At 42.2% G+C, this 19,512-nt stretch overlaps 1 protein-coding gene across 1 annotated transcript; it reads left to right on the forward strand.

Annotated features, from left to right (window-relative positions):
- Window positions 1–2,028: 2,028 nt before the first annotated feature.
- On the forward strand, window positions 2,029–18,217 carry uqcc5 (ubiquinol-cytochrome c reductase complex assembly factor 5). The gene is made up of 2 exons (XM_043707859.2): window positions 2,029–2,586; window positions 17,931–18,217. The coding sequence occupies exons 1-2, from the start codon at window positions 2,436–2,438 to the stop codon at window positions 18,017–18,019; spliced, it is 240 nt and encodes a 79-aa protein (XP_043563794.1). The 5' UTR covers window positions 2,029–2,435; the 3' UTR covers window positions 18,020–18,217.
- The last annotated feature ends 1,295 nt before the right edge of the window (window positions 18,218–19,512 follow it).

Genomic DNA, 19,512 nt, shown 5'->3' on the forward strand with positions numbered 1-19,512 from the left:
TCACCTCGCACCTTCCCTACTGATTCTATAATCTTCCCTATGCCTTCTTGCCCATTCCCAAAGAAGTCGGTGGATGAGATTGGGAGAATAAATTCCAGTCAATAATTCTATTTGTCCACAGATTGTGCTGATTATTTCCAGAATTTTCTATTTTCAACTCAGATTTCCAGTGTCCACAGTGTTGTATCTCTGTGTAGGTAGAGGAAATAGGAAATATTGAAATTAAGTCTTTGTAAGTATGTAAGTTAGCTCGTTGAGCTGGAAGGTTTGTTTTCAGACTTTTCGTCACCATACTAGGTAACATCATCAGTGAGAGTCTCCAATGAAGCACTCGTGGTTCGTCCCATCTCTCTATAGGTTTTGGTTTCTTAAGGTGGGTGATTTAATTGCAGGTTCTTTTTTCAAAGGAAGGCAGATAGGATCTAAATCGATGTGTTTTTTGATGGAGTTCTGGTTAGAATGCCATGCCTGTAAGAATTCTTGTGTGTATCTTCATTTCACCTGTCCTAGCATGTGTGTTGTCCCAGTCAAAGTGGTGTCCTTCTTTGTCTGTGTGTATAGTGATAGTGGGTTGTGTTTGGTGGCCAATTCGTGGCATGTTTTCTGCTAGTTTGTCCGATGTAGGTTTTTTTTAAACAGTTCTTGCATGGTATCTTGTAAATGACGTTAGTTTTGCTGTTAGTATCTAATGGATCCTTTAGTTCATTAGTTGCTGTTTAAGTGTGTTGGTAGGCTCATGTTCTACCGTGATGCCAAGAGGTCTGATATGTCTTTTATGTAAGGTAATGTGGCTATAGTTTTCAGTTGCGTTGTGTCTGCTTGTTTGGATTTGTTCTGAGGAATCAGTGGATTGTGTTTATTGGGTACCCGTTTTTCTTGAAAACGTTGTATAGATAATTTTCTTCTGCTTTTTGTAGTTCTTGGGTGGTGCAGTGTGATGTAGCTCATTGAAATAATGTCTTGATGCAGCTCCGTTTGTGGGTTTCGGGTTGATTGCTTTTAAAGTTAAGTATTTGGTCTGTGTTGTTTTTTGTGGACACTAGTTTGAAGCGCTCCGTTAACTACTTTCAACTGTCACGTCTAGGAATGGGAGCTTGTTGTAAATTTTATCCCTGACGTACATACAGACAAAGAAGGTCATCACTTTGACTGGGACAACACACACATCCTAGGTCAGGTGAAACAAAGACACACACGAGAATTCTTAGAGGCATGGCATTCTAGCCAGACCTCCATCAAAAAAACACATCAATTTAGATCCTATCTACCTTCTCTACGAAACAGCTGAAAACAAACCTTCCAGCTCAATGAGCTAACTTCCATACTTATCAACCTGAGCTACAAATCTTCTAAAAAATCGCTAATTGAAGCTTTGTAGACTGCAAATGGAGTTGTTACAATGCACTGGAAATTGTGCAACCTCTGGATTTAAGTCCCAATTCAGGATTTGATGGCATGGATCATTTATTCATAACAGGGTCTAGTAAGTTGAGCGTCAATCTGTAAATGCTTTCAATCTGCACACCGTTTACCATCGGGTGAGATTCCTGATCAATTATGCATGGAAAAAAAACTGGAGCTTCTGCCATTGTTTTCGTAGCTCTAGATTACGGTGTGCGTGTTTCTAAAGTTACTCTGATACAAGGCAGTACAGGTCAATGGGTGTTAGGTTAGCAGGACTGCGGTGCTGGAAAGTCACAGTCTAAAGTGTGGCGCTGGAAAAGCAACAGCAGGTCAGGCAGCGTCCGAGGAGCAGATTAGATGACGTTTCGGGCATACGCCCTTCATCGGGAATGGGGTACAAGAAGACAGGCTGACATATTTTATCTGGACCTCAAATTCACAGAGGGATAAAACTTTGATTTTGGTTTGACCTCAAGTTTACGGGGGGGGGGGGTAAAACGTGTTAGGACTGTTGAAATATTTGAGAATTAGCGTGGAGAAGACTTGCGGCAGCATATGAAGAGGCAGATTTGGTTGACGTTACGGAGATTCAAACGGAATGCCTCGTTGATGGTACAAATATATGTTTCGAAGGTCATTCCAGGACAAAAGAGGACACCAGACTTGTGACAACGTGAAGTGAGAAGTGTCAATACACCAATACTGTACTCGCCAAGCTGCCTTGAACTCGGACCCTTCTGAATCGTGAGCAATGATAGGTTGTCAGCACAACTGACGAGGGGGTTGGTGCTTTCCTGGTGCCGTGAGTCGGTGAAAGGTCAACATCGTAAAGCGGTAATGCGCTGGGAGAAAGAGCAGAGACCCACAACATAAGGACGTTTGCCTTGGTGCATGGAAGCCTCGGCTTCAGCCACTCCTTCGCATCGCCCCAGAAATCCTGTAGTAGCCCTGAAGCCTGTGGATTCTGTCCCTAGTTCCGCTGAGTCCGGATCAAGCCTTAGCCGGAGACCTGAAATCGGCCGGGTTTAGCAATGCTGCTGAGGACCCGGCTAAAGCGACTGTTGGATTTAGTCCCCGGGAAGCGGCAGCTCGGGGTCTACCGATTCTTGCCTTGTTTCTTTGTGCTGGGCGGTGTGCTGGAGTGGATCATGATAAACGTACGCATTGGGCACGAAACATTTTGTAAGTATAACTTGAGTGACTTCCGCGTTTGCCACGGTGACTGTATTACAAAAAGCACTTCATTGGCTGGAAAGCACTTCGCGATAGGCAGCTCGTGAAAACAAACCCAATAGTAATTTGTTTATGTGTCCCGAGTTGTATTGTACAGTACCTGGATTTTTAAATTTTGGAGTTTATCTCAGGCTGAATCTTGCTTTCTCCTGTCATTCTGTGGTTTTCTGGCTATTGGTGTCATAAACATACCTATTTTTTGATTTAATAGTAATTAAACCGGCTATTGGAATAGGCCGTTGAGCCGGTTCTGCTATTAAATAAGGCTGATCTCAACTAAAACAAAGAACTGTCGATCTGGAGGTTTAAAACAAATAGAAATTGCTGGAGAAGCTCAGCAGGTCTGGCAGAATCTGCGGAGTGAAAACAATTAAGAGTTCAATGACCCTTTTTTAGAACTGATAGTAACTAGGAAAAATGGTATTTATGCTGAAGACTGGGAGTGGGAGGGTTATGTGGATAGGTGGAGATGGAATCCCAAGACAGAGAGAGAGAGAAACAATTAGGGAGACAAAATATAAATAATAGTAAGAGAAGGGCTGCTAATAGGGATCACTGAAAGCAGCTTGTGCCATGACCAGATTTGGGGATAAGTAAAGGACATGAGAGGAGGCATTCAGTTTCTAGAATTATCAAACACAGTATTGACTTCTGAATGTTGTGGAGCCACCGAGCAGAACCTGAGATGCTGTTCCTCCAGCTTGTTGCCGTTGTTGGGGAGTTTCAGCTATAGGGAGAGGCTGAATAGGCTGGGGTTATTTTTCCTGGAGATTTGGAGGCTGAGATTTCGTAGGGGAAAGAAAGGGATCTAAGGGGAAATTTTCACAAAGAGGGTGTGTGCATGGAATTAGCTGTCAGGGAAGATGGTATTGGCAGGTACAATTACAACATTTTGTTATGACATCATAGTGAAACCCCTCTGTTAATTAAACTAAACACCCAGTAAAGTTCACCCCACCTTGTAATCTGTTAAAATATGGGTGACAGAGAACTCCCAAATTCCACTATTTAAAGAAAATAAAATCAATTAACTCAAAAGTGAACATTAAACAACAACTACTCACAACTCTAAGCCCCCCTTTCTCTTAACTGCTTATTACCTGCCTCCAATGCTATAACAATATACTGTTCCAATAAAACACACATTAAAATTATATCAACTTAATTTCAAAACCATACAGCCGGTGTCATCTTCAGTGTCTTTCTTCCAGCAGAAGATCTCCCTGGGTCGTCATCGTTTTTACTGCAAATATGTTTCATATGAAAAGGTACTTTTTGATAGTGTTTCAATGTCTGGGGTCTCTCTCAATGGCAGTTGCTCTGTCTGATTTTCAAAATGCCTGCCTTTTTTTTTATAGATCATAGAATTTTAGGATCCCTACAGCGTGGAAGCAGGCCATTTGGCCAAACAAGTCCACACCGACCCTCCGAAAAGTATCCCACCCAAACCCATTTTTCTCTCCTATTACCCTATATTTATGGGGAGAAAGTGAGGTCTGCAGATGCTGGAGAACAGAGCTGAAAATGTGTTGCTGGAAAAGCGCAGCAGATCAGGCAGCATCCAGGGAACAGGAGAATCGACGTTTCGGGCATAAGCCCTTCTTCTTTCTACCCTATATTTATCCCTCACTAATGCACCGAGCCTATACATTCCTGAACACTATGAGCAATTCAGCATGGCCAATTCACCTAACCTACACATCTTTGGACTGTGGGAGGAAACCTCTGCACACCCATGCAAACACAGGGAGAACGTGCAAACTCCACACAGATGGTCGCCCAAGGCTGGAGTCAAACCCAGGTCCCTGGCGCTGTGAGGCTTCAGTGCTAAACACTGAGCCACCGTACCGCCCATTATATCCCTCACATCAGATCATCTCGTTGGTTCGATATTGGCAAACAATAAATTCAAGCTCAATTGGGTTTTTGTATCCTGGGGCATATCTTAAACTATGGTTAAATTTGAATTGTTGTCAAAACAGCGACTAACTCCAGTATCTATTTCACAGCCAAATGTTACGTATTTTCAATTTTCCAGTACACTCTGAGACTGCTCTTGTAAGCTCTCAGTGCAGAACAATATTTACTCTTTCTTAAAGGTACAGTATATCCTTTCAACTTCATAACACCTCCCACCTTAAGAAAAAAATGAACCATTATAATGAAAAGATGGCTTTTTTTTCTAATTCTTAATCCCATTGCAATGAAATACATCAGTCATTAATCTAAGTTATACTTTCATATTAATTTCTGTAACATACATATAACATTGGAATCTGATCCTTCTTATCTGTCCTTTATCCTTTAAATCAGAGATAATGCATCTGCTATCACATTATGACCCACAACATATACAATTTGTAAATGAAAAGTCTGTAACATAAGACTCCAACAAAATAGTCTAATATTTTTGTCTTTAAATCATTCCAAGAATGTAAGAGGATTGTAGTCTGTGTACACAACTGTCTCTGACACATTGTTTGTGACATAAACATTAAAATGTTGTAAGGTCAGTACCAAACTCCATACTTCTTTTTCGATGGTAGAGTATTTTTTCTGGTGGGTGCTGAGTTTCTTTTGAAAGGTAGCCGATTGGCCATCCGATTCCATCGTCATCTTCCTTTAGCTCCAACTCCTATATCGCGAGCATCGATTGCAACTTTGAAGGCTTTCAAAAAATTTGGTGTAACGAAAACTCGTACGGTGGTTAATACTGCTTTTAAATTATCAAATGCCTCCTGAAATTTTCTGTCCACCAAAATTTAGTGTTCTTCTTTAGTAAATCTGTTAGCAGTGCCACCACACTGCTGAAGTTTGGAACAAATTTCCGGTAGAATCAGCTTAATCCCAAAAATCGAAATACTTCGAGGTTGATTGTGGAAATTCCTCAATGGTCTTCGTCTTGGTGTTCCTTGGGGTCAACCTTCTATGACTGATGTTCTGTTCCATGAATGTCACCTCTGCCTTCACGAATTCTGTTTTAGATTTATTACCAGTTTTGCTTCTTGTAATTGTTTAAAGAGCTATCCCAACTCTACCATGTGATCTTTCCATGGCTCGCTAAAGATCATCCAGATAAACTGCACACTTAGTTAATCCAGCCACAACTGTGTTCATGAGTCTGTGGAATGTGGCAGGTGCGTTCTTCATTCCAAAAGGCATCAAGCCCATTTGGGGTTACAAATGCAGAAATTCCTTTTGCTTTCTCTGATAAAAGTACCTGCCAACAACCACACAGTAATTTCAACTTTGTGATGTAAGTGGCATGTCCAACCTTCTCTGTACAGTACTTCAATTTTGGTAATAGGTATGAGTGATTTTGTAGAGGTAAAAACAATGACTGCAGATGCTGGAAACCAGATTCTGGATCAGTGGTGCTGGAAGAGCACAGCAATTCAGGCAGCATCCGAGGACAGGCAAAATCGACGTTTTGGGCAAAAGCCCTTCATCAGGAATAAAGGCAGAGAGCCTGAAGCGTGGAGAGATAAGCTAGAGGAGGGTGGGGGTGGGGAGAGAGTGGCATAGAGTACAATAGGTGAGTGGGGGAGGAGATTAAGGTGATAGGTCAGGGAGGAGAGGGTGGAGTGGTTAGGTGGAAAAGGAGCTAGGCAAGTCGGACAAGTCCGGACAGGTCAAGGGGACAGTGTGGAGCTGGAAATTTGAAACTAGGATGAGGTGGGGGAAGGGGAAATGAAGAAACTGTTGAAGTCCACATTGATGCCCTGGGGTTGAAGTGTTCCGAGGCGGAAGATGAGGCGTTCTTCCTCCAGGCGTCTGGTGGTGAGGGAGCGGCGGTGGAGGAGGCCCAGCACCTCCATATCCTCGGCAGAGTGGGAGGGGGAGTTGAAATGTTGAGCCACTGGGCGATTTGGTTGATTGGTGCGGGTGTCTCGGAGATGTTCCCTAAAGCGCTCTGCCAGGAGGCGCCCAGTCTCCCCAATGTAGAGGAGACCGCATCGGGAGCAACGGATACAATAGATGATATTAGTGGATGTGCAGGTAAAACTTTGATGGATGTGGAAAGCTCCTTTGGGGCCTTGGATAGAGGTGAGGGAGGAGGTGTGGGCGCAGGTTTTACAGTTCCTGCGGTGGCAGGGGAAAGTGCCAGGATGGGAGGGTGGGTCGTAGGGGGGCGTGGACCTGACCAGGTAGTCACGGAGGGAACGGTCTTTGCAGAAGGCGGAGAGGGGTGGGGAGGGAAATATATATCCCTGGTGGTGGGGTCTGTTTGGAGGTGGCAGAAATGTCGGCGGATGATTTGGTTTATGCGAAGGTTGGTAGGGTGGAAGGTGAGCACCAGGGGCGTTCTGTCCTTGTTGCGGTCAGGTCCACGCCCCCCTACGACCCACCCTCCCATCCTGGCACTTTCCCCTGCCACCGCAGGAACTGTAAAACCTGCGCCCACACCAAATCGCCCAGTGGCTCAACATTTCAACTCCCCCTCCCACTCTGCCGAGGATATGGAGGTGCTGGGCCTCCTCCACCGCCGCTCCCTCACCACCAGACGCCTGGAGGAAGAACGCCTCATCTTCCGCCTCGGAACACTTCAACCCCAGGGCATCAATGTGGACTTCAACAGTTTCTTCATTTCCCCTTCCCCCACCTCATCCTAGTTTCAAATTTCCAGCTCCACACTGTCCCCTTGACCTGTCCGGACTTGTCCGACTTGCCTAGCTCCTTTTCCACCTAACCACTCCACCCTCTCCTCCCTGACCTATCACCTTAATCTCCTCCCCCACTCACCTATTGTACTCTATGCCACTCTCTCACCACCCCCACCCTCCTCTAGCTTATCTCTCCACGCTTCAGGCTCTCTGCCTTTATTCCTGATGAAGGGCTTTTGCCCGAAACGTCGATTTTGCCTGTCTCGGATGCTGCCTGAATTGCTGTGCTCTTCCAGCACCACTGATCCAGAATGAGTGATTTTGTTACAGTGCTGACCTTCTGATAGTCAACACAAAATCGTTGAGTCCCATCAGGTTTTGGAATTAAAATGATTGATGAACTCTACTCACTCTGACTTAGTTCGATGAGATCTTTGTTAAGCATCGCATCCACTTCCTTCTGGACCTGTGTGGCTTTGAAAGAATTAAGTCTGTAGGGGTGTTGAAACAGCATTCAGGACTTCCACCTCATGCACAATAGTATTAATCCTCCCCATCTTATTCCTGCCTATGTCCTCATACTGCTGCAACAAATCTTTAACTGGATTCTTTGTTCCTGAGACAGGCAGTTCACTAACCTATCCCACTCCTCAAGAACTCCCTCATTGTTTAACATATTTTGAGGCTTATCAAGCTCCACAACATCTGGATTTGATTCCTCACTCTGCAGGGCAGAAACTAATACCTGTTTCTCCAGTTTCCTGTCTCTATTATAGCAAGATTTTGGGTGGCACGGTGGCACAGTGGTTAGCACTGCTGCCTCACAACGCCAGAGACCCGGGTTCAATTCCCGCCTCAGGCAACTGTCAGTGTGGAGTTTGCACATTCTCCCCGTGTCCGCATGTGTTTCCTCTGCGTGCTCCGATTTCCTCCCACAGTCCAAAAATGTGCAGGTTAGGTTAATTGGTCATGCTAAATTGCCTGTAGTGTTAGGTGAAGGAGTAAATGTAGGGGGAATGGGTCTGGGTGGGTTGCTCTTCGGAGGGTTGGTGTGGACTTGTTAGGCCAAAGGGCCTGTTTTCACACTGTAAGTAATCTAATCTCATATTCACATGACATACCCGATAGGTTTTTTTTCTACTGGCATCTTTACCAGATAGTTTACCTGACTCAACATTTTCTCCATTTGAAAGGGACCAGTAAACCTGGCTTTGAAGGAATCTCCTACCACTAGTAACAATACTAACACATCATCCCCACAGGAAACGTCTGAATTTTAGAGTTTTTATCTATCACCTGCTTCATTCTATGTTGCTCTCTTCAGGCGCTGTTTAGCTAACTCACCTACCCGATTTAATCTCTCCCGCACCTCAGATACATAATCCAAAATGTGAGATCTCTGACTTCAGTCCTGTCAATTTTTCTTTAATTTCAAAGGCCCTCTCACTTCATGTCCGAATATTAACTCAAGGCATGTAAACTGACTAGATTCATTTGGGGCATCTCTAATGGCAAACAATGTGAATGGGATACCTTTATCACAATGATTTGGATAATCTTGACAGTATACTCTTAACATGGTCTTCAAGGTCTGATGCCATCTTTCCGAAGCTCCTTGGGATTCAGGATGATATGCATTCGATTTAAGGTGCTGTATGCAGAAGCTATCCATAACTTCCTTAAAACAGCCTAGCAGTAAAATTAGACCCTTGGTCTGACTGAATCTCTCTAGGTGGCCCATACCACGTGAAGAAAACTACTAACTGCTCTATCACCCTTTTTGGCTTAATACTCCATAATGGAATTGCCTCCAGAAATCTGGTAGACACGCCCATTATGGTTAGCAAGTACTGGTTCACACTTCTAGTTTTAGGGAGGGGGCCAACACAGTCAATCATAACCCCCGTGCAAGGTTCTTCAAATGCAGGAATAGGCAACAAAGGTGCTGGTTTTATTAGCGCCTGTGGCTTACCTACCATTTGGCACATATGACACGTGTGGGAAAATTTAACCACATCCTTGTGCAGTCCAGGCCAATAGAAATGCTTTTGTACCTTAGCCTGAGTCTTCCTCACACCTAGGTGACTTCCTACTGGTAATTCACATGCTACCCATAACACCTGCTGTTGGTATGCTACTGGCAACACAATCTGGTGCACCTCTGTCCATTTATCCTCTGCACTAACCTGTTGTGGTCCCCATTTTTGTCTTAGGATTCTATCTTTTAATATAATAACCCTCAGGAATGCATTCTGATTCCTTTTCTGAGAATGTCTTTTATTGTCTCATCTTTCTGTTATAAGTCCATTAGCCTTTCAGGGCTAAACACTTCTGCCTGACCCTCTTCCTGTTCAGGTTTTTCCTGTACCATTATATGAAACAGGGTGTCTGCTCACTGACCTCGACTCCTTTATCTTTCTCTGTAGTTTGTGCTTTTTGCTGTGACTTATAATAGTGGAATATTGTTATTACACAGTCTGGAAAAATTCCAAGGTATTTTTCTTTTAACTCCTCAGTTCCCTGGTCTTCCTTTGGCTTCTCCACAACAAGGGGTGTCACTCCCACCTTGGATCCTGCTAAACCGTTCCCAAGAACAAACTGTATTCCTGGAACTGATACTCTGTCAATCACTCCCACTGTTACTTACCCAGTCTTGATTTGGCTCTCCAACCTGACCTTACACAGGGGAATGCCACATTTCTGTCCATCTATTCAACAAATTACCACTCTCTTGGGTAACATGTCAGAAAGAGTGCAGATACATTCATCTCTCACTATTTGGGACTGAATATATCCTGTATCTCTCATAATTATAACTTCTTTTCCTTGTCCCCCTGTTCTTCCGGAGTAAACTTTACCCACAGGGGTGAAGTTTTTATAGAGATCGGCACTAACTCAATTTCCAGCCCCTGCCTAGGCTATGCACTCTCCTGCAGCTCCTCGACTTTTCTTGGGGTTTCCTTTACTACTTTCACTAATGTCACTGGCTTAGGCTCTTTTGCCACCATTTCTTCAATGACCAGCACTGTGATTCTACGTGTTCCACCTTCTGGCAGTGAAAACATCTTTTCCCAGTGCCTTTCTTAAACCACCGGCACTGTAATTTTCTGTGTCTCACTCCATTACAATGAAACCACCTGAGGCCATTCACCTCCTTTCCACACTCTTGGACTTCTTTTTCCACTTGTGGTAAACTATTAACAGTGTGCTCTACTCTTTGTAGTGTAATGTAGGATCTCCCCTTCTCCCAATTTCTATCCCTCACAGGATGAAATTCTCATCAGAAGCTAAATTTTGCCTTCTGCATCAATGCATGCTCATCTGCCATCTCTGCTGCTTTTCTCACTTCTTGAACATTCTGTTCATCCACATGAATTCTTATCATTTCTGGAAGTGAGTTTTAAACTCCTCCAGCAGAATAGTCTCCCTTAGACCCTCATAGGTTTTGTGTATTTTTAAGGCCTACACCCATCTATCAAAATTACTATGTTTAATTCTTTTGAAATCACGTAAGTCTGACCTGGTTCCTTCTTCATGTTGCTGAACTGCTGTCCATACACTTCTGGTACCAATTCAAAAGCACTCAAAATAGCCTGTTTTACATCTGCATAACCTCTTGACCCCTCATCTGACAGCGCTGCATATACCTCACTAGCTCTGCCTACCAGCATAGTCTGAACTAGCATTACCCATAAGTTCTCTGACCACTTCATCTGCCTAGCCATTTTTTCAAATGAAATAAAGAAAACTTCAACAACTTTCTCATAAAATGTAGCAATATTATAACATAATTGTATACATCACTACCTTCGCTCTTCATCTCCATCCTGTTAACTTTGACTAATTCGCAACTTCTGAAGTTCAAATTCTCTCTCCCTTTCTCCTCTCTCTTTCTCCTCTCACTGTTTGCTCAGCTAAGAGCCTTTTTTCTCTTTCTTTATCCTCCCTCTCCCTTCCTGGCCCCACCCACCTCTCTTTCTCCCTTTCTTTAATTTCTAACTCCATTTGCCTCAATTGCAATTTACGTTTTTCTAACTCTACTGCACTTTTCTGGTTTCTCTGATTCACCTAAGTGCTTAACCAACTCCATTACAATTTCAGTTTTCCTTTTGTCCCGGTTAAACCCAATTTAACCGGGACAAATTCTAAATATACTTTTAGAATTAACCTATTTGCTAATTCTAAAAGTATATCCTTCCACTGGCTTTCTAAACTTTCTTGGCAAATTTGGGAAGCATCTTCTTTAGCAATCTTAAGTGCCAATTCCCTCACTTTTAATTAACCAACCACATGAAACCAAAATTAAACAAATTGTCTTACCTACATTTTATTTAAAGATCTAGGACACTAATCGGCAAATGTTTAAATCTGCTGGGATCTTTCGTACTCCAAATCTGTTCAAATCTCAGGTAGGATCCATCTAAACCTGTCCAAATCTTGTATCCGCGCCCCCAAAACTGTTAGGACACGGCAGTGAACCCCTCTGTTAATTAAAATAAACACCCAGAAAAGCTCACCTCGCCTCATAATCTGTTAAAATATGAATGACAGAGAACTCCCAAATTCCACTATTTAAACAAAATGAAATCAATTTATTCTTTAACTCTAAAAGTGAACATTAAACAACAACTACTCACAACTCTAAGCCCCCTTTCTCTTAACTGTTTATTACCTGCCTCCAACTCTATAACAATATACTGGTCCAATAAAACACTCACTAAAATTACATCAGCCTAAGTCCAAAGCCATACAGCGGCTGTCAACTTTGGTGTCTTCCTTCTTTTGGCAGAAGATCTCCCTGGGTTGTCATCGTTTTTAATGTGAGGATGTTTCATATGAAAAGAGAGAACTTTGATAGAGAGTGTTTCAATGTCTTGGATCTCTCTCAATGGCAGTTGCTCCATCTGATTTTCAAAATGCCTGCATCTTTTATTTTTATTTATTTATTTTTTTTCAATTTCCACCACCAGGAAGATAGGAAAACACCCGGGTGGATCTCCTGTTTTTTTTTAAATTTAACCCCCACACTACCACCTAAGTGCGGTAGTGCTTATTTTATCCCCAGCACCCATGGTGTGTGTGCGCAGGTGTGAGACACAGTGAAAGACACACAGTGCACGAATCTTTATTCAATTTCCGCCACCAGGAAGATAGGAAAACACCCGGGTGGCCAGTGACAAACACTGCCCTTCACATCAGAGGGCAGTGCTGTGTGATCAAAACAGTGAAGGGGAGGGTAGGGACTAAATCAAAATAGAGTTGGAGGGAGAAATGATGCACTCCACTCCCTGCGGCGCCCACCTCTCCCTGAACAACTCCAGGGTGTTGGTCAACACCGCGTGCTCCTTCTCCAAGGATACCCGGGCTCTAACGTAACCGCGGATGCCTGCATCTTTTATACCACCAACATCGATCATCTCATTGGTTCAATGTTGACAAAACAATAAATTCAAACTCGATTGGCTTTTGGTATCCTGGAGCATAATTTAAATGATTGGTTAAATTCGAATTGTTGTCAAAACAGCAACCAACTATTTCACAGCCAAATGTTACATAGTTTCAATTTTATAGTACACTCTGAGACTATTCTTGTAAGGTCTCAGTGCAGAACAGCATTCACTCTCTCTTTAACGGTACTGTACATGCCTTCAACTTCATAACACATTTAAAAGGCATCTGGATGGGTATATGAAGCAGAAGGGTTTAGAGGGATATTGGCCAATTGCTGGCAAATGGAACTAGATTAATTTAGAATATCTCGTCAGCATGGACAAGTTGGACCAAATGTTCTGTTTCTGTGCTGAACATCTCTGTGACGTGGAATGAGCTGCCAGAGGAAGTGGTGGAGGGGCGGTACAATCACAACATTTAAAAGGCATCTGGATGGCATATGAATAAGAAGGGTTTGAGGAATATGGACCAAGTGCTGACAAATGGGACTAGATTAGGTTAGGATATCTGGTCACCATGGACAAGTTGGACCAAAGGGTCTGTTTCTGTGCTGTACATCTCTGTGATTCTATGACTTGTGCTGAGCCTCATTGGAGCACTGCAGCCGGCCTGGGATGGAGATTCCAGATTAGTGGTGCTGGAAGAGCACAGCAGTTCAGGCAGCATCCCAGGAGCAGTAAAATCAATGTTTCGGGCAAAAGCCCTTCATCAGGAATACAGGCAGAGAGCCTGAAGGGTGGAGAGATAAGTGAGAGGAGGGTGGGGAGAAAGTAGCCTAGAGTACAATAGGTGAGTGGGGGAGGGGGGAGGGGGGAGGGTGGAGTGGATAGGTGGAAAAGAAAATAGGCAGGTAGGACAAGTCATGGGGACAGTGCTGAGCTGGAAGTTTGGAACTGGGGTGAGATGGGGGAAGGGGAAATGAGGAAACTGGTGAAGTCCACATTGATGCCCTGGGATTGAAGTGTTCCGAGGAGGAAGATGAGGCGTTATTCCTCCAGGCATCTGGTGGTGAGGGAGCGGCGGTGAAGGAGGCCCAGGACCTGAGATGTTGACCAAGGAATACTGTGGTGTGTAGAAGTGGCAGCCACTGTAAGTTCAGGGTCATTTTTACAGACTTGTTCCATAAAATGGTCACCCAGTCTGCATTTCATCTCCACAACGGAGAGGTGACTACATTGTGAGCAGCAAATACAGTAGATTAGTTTGAGTGACATGCAGGTAAATCACTGCCTCAGCTATCGTGCCCCTGGAGTCTTTGGGTAGTGAGAAAGCAAACAGGCAAGTGTTGCACTTTCTGCGCCTACATGGGAAGATGCCATGGGGTATATGATGGACCAGGGTGTCCCAAAGGGAATGGTGCCTGCAAATTTCTGACAAGAGAGGGGAGAGGAATATGTAGAAGTGGCATCCCACTGGAGGTGGCAGAAATGATGGTTTATGATCCTAAGTTGTCACTGGACTCGAGGCATTAATTCTGCTTTCTCCCTGTAGATATTGGCACACCAGCTGAGTTTCTTCAGCAATTTCTGTTTCTGTTTGTGATGTTTGATCTAATTTTGGCCTTATTTCTGTTTCCTGCCAGTTGAATGAGCAAAATTTTAAATAATAAATGAGACACACTTTGGTGTGGAGGACCTTTCGGGGCTGGCTATCCAGCCTATGTGTGTCTGTTTTGGGGGAAGGGTGAGGGGGTCGGTGTCCAGATTATGTGTGTGTGTATGTTTTTGGGGTGAGGATGAGAGTAGTCGCTGTCCTGGCCCACCAGGTATGAATGCAATGTGTACGTGCATACAACATAAACTTGAAAATCAAGAATCATCAGAAACCGAAGAATACAACATTCTCACCATTTCCCAAGTTGCTACTCCAAAAATATAGGACAAAGAGCAGCCCATAACACAGAGTAGCACAGTGGTTAGTGCTGTTACCTCTTATTCCTGGGGACCCAGGTTCGATTCCAGTCTTGGTGAACTGTTTGTGTAGAATTTCTACGTTCTCCCTGTGTCTGTGTGGGTTTCACTTGGTGATCCAGTTTCCTCCCACAATCTAAAGATGTGCAGGTTGTGTGAATTAATTCTGGTAAATGGGGTATTATAGGAATGGGAGTGATGTAGGTGTGGGTGGAATGCTCTTCGTGGATCGGTGCAGACCCAATGGACCAAATGGCCTCTATCCGTACTGTACTCTACTGTAGAGATTCTATGACCAATTATTTGTAAATTTAAGACCTCTGGTGACCAACCCACATGGAGGTAATGTAGGTGCATAAAAATCTTGCTGTGCACTTCAATCAAAACACATGCTGCAACTAGGAAACCAGTGACAATATGTACATATTTTGAGGTGTGCCAAATGTTGCTCTTGAAAAATGTATTTTAGTGTATCTTATATTCCCAGTTAGGTCTCTAGTCAGCATTTACCATGAGTAACTTGTAGCTACCATCCTATTAGGGGGATGAGCTTTGATTTGATGAAAGATGCCACATCTAATGAATCAAACTTCCATGGATTACATTTTAGTCCAGTACCATAGCCAGACAAGTCTGCAGTAATTCACCTTGCAATTACATTCTGATCTGATCTCTGTTAATGTTGAAATTACAATTCACACTAAAATTGGAACACAGGAGTATGGGTACCCCATTTAACCGTTTGAGCTTGCTCCACCATTCAATATGATCTTGGCTGAACTGCAATCCAACCTCATTTAGTAAGTTTTTCCTCATATCCCTTAATACCATAGCTCCATTTAAAATATATTAATTTTAGATCTAAAATTGGTTTGATTTGTTCATTTGCTATTATGGAAAAGAGAATTTCAAATGTAGAAGTGTTTTCTAATTTAATTCCTGACAGTTCTGACTTTGATTTTATACTTTATCCCAGTACTAACTTCCCTAATTGGTGGAAATATTTTCCTGTTCCAAGTGGGGCCAAATCAAGATTTGTACAAGTATGGTTTTCACCCCTTTACACTATGGTCCTTTAGATGTAAAAGCCAGCAATCCATTAGCAATTTGGCTTTGGTTTTCTGTACCCAAACCTTCAGTTTTTTAATGATGCCTTTTCATGATCTCTGTACTTGAACTCCAAGTCTTCATGGATCACCACTGTTTTTGGCTTTCTTTCTTTGTTCACATTTTAATGATCTTGGGATGTGGGCATTGCTGGCTAGGCCAGTATTTATCGCCCATTTCTAATTAATCTTAAGAACACCTTCTTGAACCGCTTGCAGTCGATAGTTTCTCAACACATCTCATCATGGTGTAAAATCCATCTGGAGTTGCTGCGTCATCCTCTTTCATAAGAGCATAAGAACTTGGAACTGGAGTAAGCAATTCAGCCCCTTGAGACTGCTCTGCCATTTGATCATGGCTGACCTCATTTCAGTTCAACTCCACTTTCCTGCCCGCATGCAATACCCTTCAACTAGTTAAATATCTGTTGAAAAGTGTGGTGCTGGAAAGGCGCAGCAGGCCAGGCAGTATACTCAAAATCTGCCTGGCCTGTTGCGCCTTTCCAGCACCACACTTTTCAACTCTGGTCTCCAGCACCTGGAGTCCTCACTTTCTACTAGTTAAACATCTGTCTATCTCCTCCTTAAATTTACTCAATGTCCCAGCATTGAGAGAAGTAATTCGTTGTCATCTCTGTTTTAAATTTTCTACCCCTTTATCCTAAAATCCAAAATCCTGGTAAGAATCTCGAAGACCTAGCTGGCCTATTGTAGTAGATGAAAACACCTGCTAATCTAATGAGAAAGATCTGTTGTGTTAAACAAGGTGTGGGTTGAATGCATGAGAGCAACTAGATATAAGTCCTGATATATAAGACATTGTTACTGAGACCATGAGGGAGGCCTTAAAGTTAGGCCTTGGACCATTGTGATCTAAAGCTGTCCCCTGGCTCAAGTCCATGTGACATCATCATATGTGCATCATAAAAGCATTAATCCTTTTAGGCCATTGCACATCTACTCCTAAGCGCTTTTCACATTATTAACATTATGTATTTGTATATGTATAATGTTGGAGAAATTTGCCCAGTAAGTTAGAGATCTCAAAACACAGCTCGAAATGAAATTGACAGTTTATTGCAAGCGGTATGTATAATTACACTTGCCACTACTTAATCTCCACACCCCCCCCCCCCCCCTCCCCCCCCCCCCACCCCACCCCAGTTTCTGACTTCATAAATTCAAGTCTGGAGCTTTAACTACCCTTGCTGACTTTCCTGAATGAATCCATACCTGTGTTAAGTAGTGACTTAATTTTGTCCCAGATTATCACCTCGAACAATTTCTGCACCATTGAAATTTCCGTTGTTGTTTACCTTTTCTTGAATATCTCTGATATTTGCAAATGCTTTAAAATTGTGGGGATTTTACACTGTGTAATGCTATTATTTTGTTCATCACTGAGTTTCACTTCATTAATTTTGTCTCCCCATCACTATCATAGCTTAAATTATTCATAATTATTCAGTTATGAACTTTTGTCCAAAAGAAGCAAACACCCAACATATTATAACTCATCTACCTGATGTCCTATGTTTGGGATTGGATGGATCAATGGTTTAAAAGTCTCCTTTCTAGCTGACTACATCCTATATGAAATGAATATGACCTGTGGTTTTTATTCGTTTTTCTGACCATATGTGCAAAGTACAAGCGTAAGTAGGCCATTTCACCTTTCAAGCCTGCTCTGCCTTTTAACAAGATCATGGCCAACTTGTTAGCATTGACAATGATACATTCCCATCGACCTTCACTAACCTTAGATTCCGTTACCTAACAAGAATCTATCTATCTCTGTCTTAAAAATATTCAGCTACTCCATTTCTACCGCGTTCTGAGGCAGAGTATTTCAAAGTTGCACAACCCAGTGAGAGGAAAAGATTCTCCTCATTTCTGTTTCAAAAAGGGAACTCTAATTTTAAACTGATATCCCCTAATTCTGGACTTAACTGCGAGAGGAAATATCTTTTTCACATCCACCTTGTTTGACCATTCAGGATCTTATACACTCTGTCAAATCACCCCTCACTGTTCTAAATTCCAATGGAAATAAGCCCAGCCTGTCCAACTTATCCTTATAATACAACCCACTCATTCCAGGTAACCATGTAATAAACTTCCTCTGAACTGCCTCCAAAGAATTTAGATTCCTCTTAAATAAGGAGACTAAAGCTTCAAGTTTGCTTCTTTCTCTGAACTTATTGATTTTATTGTTTTTCTAGATGATGTGTACCGAAGAAAACGTTCTGAACGACAGTACCAAGAGAAATTAGAAGAACTATCAACATCTGGAAATCAACTTCCTAAATAAGTCATTTATACATAATTAGATAATTGTCTTCTTATTAATGTGTTCATTAAACTATTTCCTTAGTAAAATCAATATGCTACCTGGTATTCATATCTTATTTTATAATTAACTCAATGCAGATTTTTTTGTAAAATGCTGTATTTCATGGTATTTTGTTCAAATTGCATTAAATTGAGTGAATTAAAATAAGTAACATGCTTTATGTAGCACCTTTCACATCCTCCGGATAGTCCAAAACATTTATCAGTAATGCTTAAAGTGTGCTTAACGATATGTAGCTAGCGAGATCTTACACACAACAATCAATCAAGATAATCAACAACTGAACTAGTACTCGCTGGCATTGAAGAAATATTAATCTAAATACTAGGAATGCTCCCTGTTCCTCCAATAATTTTGCGGTCCCTTGTTGTTTTACCTGTCGAGGCACCTGGTTGAACATCTCATCCAAAAGATGGCATCTTCAGAAATCTACAGTCTCCCAATACTCTTTCACAAGGTCAGGTTAGATCCTGTGTTAATCTCCAGGAATGGGACAAAAGTGAGGACTGCAGATGCTGGAAACCAGAGTTTAGATTAGACTGGTGGTGGAAAAGCACAGCAGACAGCATCCGAGGAGCAGGAAAATTGGCGTTTTGGGCAAAGGGCTTTTGCCTGAAACGTCAATTTTCCTGCTCCTCAGATGCTGCCTGATCTGCTGTGCTTTTCCAACACCATTCTAATCTAAATCCAGGAATGGGAGCTGACCCTTTGATCTTATGAATTTGCAAGCTGAAGCAGATGATCTAAAACAAGAAAAAATAAATATGAGATACACACCAACAGATAAAATAAGGAGTTTGACCATTCCTTTGCATCGTTGAGAGAATGTGAAACACTTCCCACATGGAGGAATTGAAGCAGGGAGAATTAACACATTTAAGGAAAAACTTGATGCACAGGGAAAATTGAACAGAAGACTTGGGATGCAGGATGGGAATTTAAAATCTGTGTGTAACAAAAATGTTTTTATGACTATTTGAGGAAGGGGAGTTCACTCCCCTATTTTTAATCCATCTCAGTCCATCACATTTTGTTTGCATACTGCTATCATTCTTTAATTTAAAAAGTGGTTTGTTGGAAAATGAAGGTTTTAATTATCAACATTTTTCTTAATAATAAAAGGCAATTTTAGTACCTACTAATTTTGAGAGGAAAAAGTAAAAATGCAATCTTAAACATGTACCAGCACAGGTAATATGCTTAAAGGGGGAGTGCTGAGAAGTAAAGTTACACCATTTCAAAACACTTTGAGATGCTAGATTTTACAGTCGAGGCCATGGTTGATTAACTGTTGTGTTATATAGAGATAGAGGTTAAGATATCTTGAGTTATTGGTTATTACTTTTTGACTGGATGCTGTTATTCGAAGTTCATTTTTTTTCTTTTTTGTATACTCAAAAGCAGCTGTTAAATTATAGTTCACTGTGTATAACAGAGTCTAGCTAGCATTT

This window comes from Chiloscyllium plagiosum, unplaced genomic scaffold (assembly GCF_037043375.1).
Source record: "Chiloscyllium plagiosum isolate Xiang-an unplaced genomic scaffold, Cpla_swu_hap1 HiC_scaffold_14, whole genome shotgun sequence".
Taxonomy (NCBI): domain Eukaryota; kingdom Metazoa; phylum Chordata; class Chondrichthyes; order Orectolobiformes; family Hemiscylliidae; genus Chiloscyllium; species Chiloscyllium plagiosum.